Source organism: Caenorhabditis remanei, chromosome IV, assembly GCF_010183535.1.
Source record: "Caenorhabditis remanei strain PX506 chromosome IV, whole genome shotgun sequence".
Classification (NCBI taxonomy): Eukaryota; Metazoa; Nematoda; class Chromadorea; order Rhabditida; family Rhabditidae; genus Caenorhabditis; species Caenorhabditis remanei.
In genome coordinates, this window is record NC_071331.1 from 19,838,829 (window position 1) to 19,845,614 (window position 6,786).

Consider the following 6,786-nt stretch of genomic DNA (forward strand, 5'->3'; position numbering starts at 1 on the left):
TTCCGTCTTTGGCTTTCCGCCGATTTTTATTAAATTCCGCCTTCCGCCCAAAAAATTTTCATTCCGCTTTCGCCTTTCGCCTTCCGGCAAAAATGTTTCTTCCGCCATCCGCTTTCCGCTTTCCGCCGATTTTTTTAAAATTCCGCCTTCTGTTTGCCGTTTTCCGCCCAAAAAATGTTTACTCCGCTTTCCGCCGTCTGCCTTCCGCCATTTCAAAAACCGCATTCCGCTCAACTCGGATAGACAGATCAATTAGAATTTGGTCCTTCACGATCAGAGTTGAACGGAATGAAGTAACTGGCGGAAAGCGGAAGTCGGAATTCCGGTCAACTCTGTTCAAGATGCAAGAACCAATCATATCCCACTATCATCTTCTAATATTACTAACCAATCTGAAATTATTTACTTCTGATCCTCACAGACTTCATCTGTGTCAAGAAGTTTCAAGAACTTTCTCGGAATTTCGAAAGGATGAAAATCACCTTCGGCAAGTTAGATTCCTTGCTAACAAATCAGTTGAATATTATTTAACCTTCAACATCAACATCTGACTCGTCTCGTCCACATCTGGTTGTTCATAGCAAAAACAGTTTGCAGAATAGATCTGACCCAAGATTCGTAGAACAACTTTCCAAAACCATACGAAAATGTGAAGAAATGAATTCATTTGAAGAATGGAAAAGTTCTATAACTATTTTTCCCGTGAACTCCTATTTCCCTATTTCGGAAATGAAAGCCACTGAAAGGCTTGAAAACCACGTTTTTTCACGTAGTGATCTATTTTCGAACTATTTGAACTAAAAAAATAGACGGGCATCATCCGGGGAAAATTTCCAAACGATCTGTGTAAGTTTCATTAAAAACGGTTCAGTACAGAGGGCGCTAGAGTCGGCGACATACGGACAGACGGACAGATCTGCTGAATATTATTAGTAAAGATAAAGATTTCAGATAACATTTATCAGTTGGAGAGCAATTAAAACCAATCGAAATATGCTTTTAATATGAAGATGAGAAAGACATCCGAGATTGTGAACCGAGAAAAACTAGAATTTTTCACTTGAAAATGTTTAAGAATTATTGTATTTAGAATATTAAATGCTAATGTGACTGGTTCGAACTATTAATTGGAAACTTATTAATTTCCCGCTGAAACAGTATGTCTTTTTGGAAACTTCATTGTTTTTAGTGAAAATTTACTAACTGTGATTGTTTTTTTTAAAACTATTTTTGTAAGAATATTTTTGAAAATGTGCAGAAATATATGAAAATTCTTATAATAGTATTAAAAACTTTTGAAAAAATTCCAATGATCATTTATTAGAAGAATGTCTGTCAAAAGTGTGTGCATACACCTTCACACCACTTCTAGCTGCAGATGGAGACTCTTTTCGAAACAACCAATTTCGGAATCGATCAATCATGAATATAGCAATCAACGGGTCCATAGCAGGGTACAAACAGCAAGTGACTCCAACAATATTCCCAACTTTTCCGACTTCTATCTCGAATAACGGGAGAACGAATAGTAGTCCAACAGGCATGTATTGAGTGAAGCAGGGAAGAAGGGTCTGGAGTCCAAGTGTCCAGAATAGTTGTTTGTTGAGGGCACGTGTTCGATTGCTCATTTGGGTGGAGAAGTCATTGAGTTTTTTGTACGTTTTATAGGCACAAATGATACAAGTGGTGAAGGAAAGTCCCTGAGAAGTTGGATTAAGTTATGAGATGCAGTCAAATTGAAAGTGCTCACAATAATATTGCAGATGAAAAGTCCTCCGAGCAAATCTGGAAGTCGAAACTGACGTTTTCCGTTTTCCCAAGTCTGTAATTATCATTATTATCACAGTTCACAAGTTTTAACATGTTTTCCTCTGAACTTACATAATACACTGGACCCACATATGCAATCTGATCGATAGTCTCCTCGTACACTTCTCTAGTCATATTTCTGAAGTAGTCTCTGGTTTCTGGATTCGGAATATAGATAAATTGGATCGCAGTAGCCCAGGCAATGAACATAACAAGAGGAGGGATGAACCATAAGTAGAGTTTATAGCCATCGAAGTAGTAGAGTTTAGTGCTTCTGTAATCACGAAGTAACCCCTCGTGGAGTAGTTTTCACTTACCTACAAACCGCAATATATCGATAAATAAAATGAGTGGCTAGTGTTGAGATACAAAATGCAAATGAGCCGCAGTACAGTGCTGGAAGAACACATATCTTGAATTTGTAAAAAATCTTGAATTTGTAAAAAAAAAATCGAATTCACTTATTATCACAACCCCCCATTTCACATTCTCCTTGAGTACACTATTCACATATAACAAGATACCAGACCCTTGAATGTGCAGCACCTGGAATTTGTACAGTTTTATAAATTGCTTTAACCATTTTACCGGTAATGTTAATGTTTCCACTGTGGCATAGAAAATGGAGTAGACCGAGAAACAAATCATCATGATTCGATATCTTCCAAATGAGTTCCCACCTCGAGTTTTTATCAGGTACAGTAGTAAGCTGTTAGTCAAGAGAGAAACAAAGAAACATACGTGTTGTCCGGTGGGGATATAAATGGGTACACACATTGTCTCTGGAATAGTCTAGTCAGCCGATAAGTGCAAGAGACAACTGGAGGATTAAGGGACAAAGTTGAGTTCTAAGAAAAAAGAAAGGTGTTAATATCCGCTAACAAAACATTTTGTGTGAGCTCTATTTGATGGAGAGCTGTAAGAGGAAGTGTGAAGTTCATGTGAAGGAAAAAGCCGTTAATTGGGTAATTATGTTCGAAAATTTCCTATACATAACTTGATTAAAACAAAAATACACTTTATTTCTGAAGTAATAGCAAGACTCTGAACAAGTTAAAATTCTGTGCCGACAAATAACATTTAAATACATATTATTTGAAAAAAAAGATGATTGATTTCTGAAAACAAACATCACATGTATGAAACTTGTTATCAAGTCTCCAAACTTTTCTAAAATGAAAATATTGAGTTTAGTTTGATACATTTTGTTAACAGAGTTTAGTTATCAAGGAAATAACAAAAAGTGGCATATAAATTTAATTAGTGGTAAAGGTAACCTCATAAATCCATGTTGTCGCGTAATCATGTCTAGTTCTGGTTTATATATATGAACAGGTGATTTAAGTTCGAGAAAAAATTAATGAGCAGTGCACTAACAACACACATTTTTATTCGGAATATCAATATATCAATCTCACTGATTAGAAGAATATCACTGATTAGAAGAATACATATCTGAATTTAGTGCAGTGACCCTTCCACTTCTAGTTTTCGATTGATTGTCCTTTCTGAACACACAATTCCGGAATCGATCAATCATAAATATTGCAATCAACGGGTCCATAGCAGGGTACAAACAGCAGGTGACTCCAACAATATTCCCAACTTTTCCGACTTCTATCTCGAATAACGGGAGAATGAATAGTAGTCCAACAGGCATGTATTGAGTGAAGCAGGGAAGAAGGGTCTGCAGTCCAAGTGTCCAGAATAGTTGTTTGTTGAGGGCACGTGTTCGATTGCTCATTTGGGTCGAGAAGTCATTGAGCTTTTTGTACGTTTTATAGGCACAAATGATACAAGTGGTGAAGGAAAGACCCTGAAAAGTTGGATTAAGTTATGAGATGCAATCAAGTAGAAAGTGCTCACAATAATATTGCAAATCACTAGTGATCCAAGCAAATCTGGAAGTCGAAACTGACGTTTTCCGTTTTCCCAAGTCTGTAATTATCAGTTCATAGCGATTATAGGCTATTATAGGTTAAATCCTCTCAACTTACATAATACACTGGACCGACGTAAGCAATTTGATCGATATTCTCCTCATACACTTCTCTTGTCATATTTCTAAAGAAGTCTCGGGTTTCTGGATTGGGAACATAAATAAATTGAATTGTAGTAGCCCAGACACTGAACATAACGAGAGGAGGAAGGAACCATAAGTAAAGTTTATAGCCATCGAAGTAGTAGAGTTTATTGCTTCTGCAATTTGAAATTAGAGTCACTTCTAGAATCAAGACTAGATTCAGTATGTTTATTTTCAAGTCGTAAGCCTAACTCTATTACACCCAGACTTACCTACAAACCGCAATATATCGGAAAACAAAATGAGTGGCCAGTGTTGAGATACAGAATGCAAAGCATGCACAGTAAGCGACTGAAACACTATTATTCAGAATCTCCCTAAATAATGCAAACCTACTAGTAATCACCACTCCCCACAACAAATCATTCTTTAGAAAACTGTTTACATAGAACAAGATTCCAGAGCCATGAATGTGCATCACCTGGAAAAATTAAAACAAGATTTGTTTGGTTACCATCATAGCTAACTCACCGGTAATGTTAATGTCTCAACAGTAGCATAGAAAATGGAGTAGACCGAGAAACAAATCATCATGATTCGATATCTTCCGAATGCAGTTCCAGCTCGAATTTTTATGAGATACAGTAGCAGAGAATTAGCCAAAATGGCAATTAAAAAACATATGTGTTGTCCGATGGGCACATACTTGGACACGGTCATAATACTAACTGAAAATGATTATTAGTCATGGATATTTATACTGAAAGTAAGTGTCTAAAGAAAAGGATAAAGACAAAAGGTGCAAAGAAAGTGTGACGGAGGTAAGGACTTAAGGACGGATTAGGTTAAGATTAGGCTGTAGAAACTGGCACGTACATATCTAAGTCAGACTAGAAGATACTTAGTTATTTTTCAAAAGCGATATCTTATAAATACCAAGACTCTATCTGATTCATGGAATTCAATTCAGTTAAATAACAAAAGTCCAGATTCTTTCGATTGTAGTATTGGAGTAAGGGGTAGACGGAGATTGTAGCTGACTAGACAGTTCCTAGAAAAAAAAATATCGAGAAAATACATATTGTGTTCATGATATGCTTATACTTCCTGATCACCTGACACGTATTTCATTTGAATATTTCAATTTGTTTATCTACTGACCACAATTGGGGCAACTGAAAATCATTAACTGTGATCTAGGAAACTCTTGTAAATAAAAGTGCAGAAAAATGAGAGCATTGATATGATTATCAGTTCAAAAAATACTGGCCGAACTTTTTCTTTTGTGATTTTAGAAATATTTTCCTCGTTAAAATGTTTTTTTCGTCACTATGATACGCACTAAAGCAAGGATTCCAACCTTTATGAATTATTAAACGCCTAGTTTCATCACTATTGATAAGCCAACAGCACTGAAAACAAGTTGAAATTAGTGAGCAAGTGACGTGGTAGAACTTTCAGTGGCCTAGAAACCCAAATGAAAAAGTTAGGCTCTAACCAGTTTTTTTTCATTTTGTGAACTGGCAATTCTACGGAAATATATTTTTTCTTTGATCCATAAAATGCGAAAAAACCTTTGACAACTTTTCAGCACTTGTTCAAAACCTTTACTGATTCAGAAGAAAATTTTCAGTTCTCGGTTATTAGTTTCTTTCAATCTGGCGTTTTCAGATATGATAATTGAATAATTCGATTAGTTTAAAGTCACTACCATCAGAAAATTCCCTTGATAAATGTAGCCTAGAAAACACTTTAGAAAAAGTTCGAAACTTTGAGAATTTATCAACATAAAATTCAGTAAATTGGATATATTTAGGCGTTTTGAGTGTCATGTACAACTTCTGAAAAATGTTCGCAGTTTAGCGCAAGCACCTTTTAGGTTTAAGGAATAAAATGGAAAGTGTTAAATGGTAATCTAAAACAAAACAAAAAACAAACGCTTTCATATAATAAAAAGGAATGAAGAGATTCTGAAAGCAAAGATTGTTTTGATCCAACTACAAACCATTTGAGAAAAGACACAATTGACGTAGAAGTAACTCTAGAAAATATGACTAATAGTCATTTCTACTCTGTCAAAAACTACAAAAATATCCAGGAAATTGGAGAACTAGTCTCATTGAACACTTTGACAGATCTTTGTTTTAAAAATCAGCTGCAGACATTTTTTCACTGTATGGTTTTTACTCAATAATTCATGAGTCCTAATTTTTACCATACTTGTCAAGGGCCGGGCTTTTTTCTCCAAAACTTCAGGCCCGGCCCGGCCCGGCCCAAAGCCCAGCCCGGTCCCTCAGGCCCATCTTTTGGAAGGAATTTTTTTTTTCAAATTTTTTTCAAATTTTTTTCAAATTTTTTTTAGAATTTGAGTAAAGGCTTAAAAATTCAGTCAATCTTTCGAAAAATATACTAAATCATCATGAAAAAAGTATAAAAAACGAGTAAATTGGAAAATTTTTGGGAAAAATTTGAAAATTTTTCTCAAAAATCCCATATCCCTGAAAAGAGGGGCCTAAGTTGCCGGGCCCGGCCCCTGGGGTCGTGCCGCGCCCGGGGCCAGGCCCCATCATTTGACAAGTATGATTTTTACTTTATAAAGTGTTCCAGAACAATAGCTATGAATCTGAAAATAAATTTAATTTTATCAAAAATAAAATGAAAATCTTGATTACAGACAGTAGAAACTTGATTTTACTTACGCTAGATAGACATCGTAATAATAAAAATATTTAAAAAACAAATATCATCACTCATTGTTGACACTTTCGACGTTCTTCTTGCAATACAAATCTTTTGAATTGCTCAATCAGGAAATAGACTACAACCCAGATTATTATTTATTTGAGAAACGAATTTACCGAATCGAAAAAATTAGAAAACATAAAGTGACGATATATAGAAAAAAGGGATGGAATTCATCTTATCAATTGTAAATATTTTATTTTCCATATTCA

The 6,786-nt window shown here is 35.2% G+C and overlaps 2 protein-coding genes across 2 annotated transcripts; both read right to left on the reverse strand.

Annotated features, from left to right (window-relative positions):
- Positions 1 to 1,313: 1,313 nt before the first annotated feature.
- Positions 1,314 to 2,460, reverse strand: GCK72_015312 (uncharacterized protein; the record flags this gene model as incomplete). Its single annotated transcript, XM_003094498.2, has 6 exons — positions 1,314 to 1,700; positions 1,751 to 1,822; positions 1,882 to 2,083; positions 2,127 to 2,205; positions 2,271 to 2,355; positions 2,398 to 2,460. The coding sequence occupies 6 exons, from the start codon at positions 2,458 to 2,460 to the stop codon at positions 1,314 to 1,316; spliced, it is 888 nt and encodes a 295-aa protein (XP_003094546.2).
- Positions 2,461 to 3,241: 781 nt separating this feature from the next.
- On the reverse strand, positions 3,242 to 4,426 carry GCK72_015313 (uncharacterized protein; the record flags this gene model as incomplete). Its single annotated transcript, XM_053730772.1, has 6 exons — positions 3,242 to 3,625; positions 3,676 to 3,747; positions 3,807 to 4,008; positions 4,105 to 4,183; positions 4,229 to 4,313; positions 4,364 to 4,426. 6 exons carry the CDS (start codon positions 4,424 to 4,426, stop codon positions 3,242 to 3,244), a joined length of 885 nt encoding a protein of 294 aa, XP_053585544.1.
- Positions 4,427 to 6,786: the final 2,360 nt, after the last annotated feature.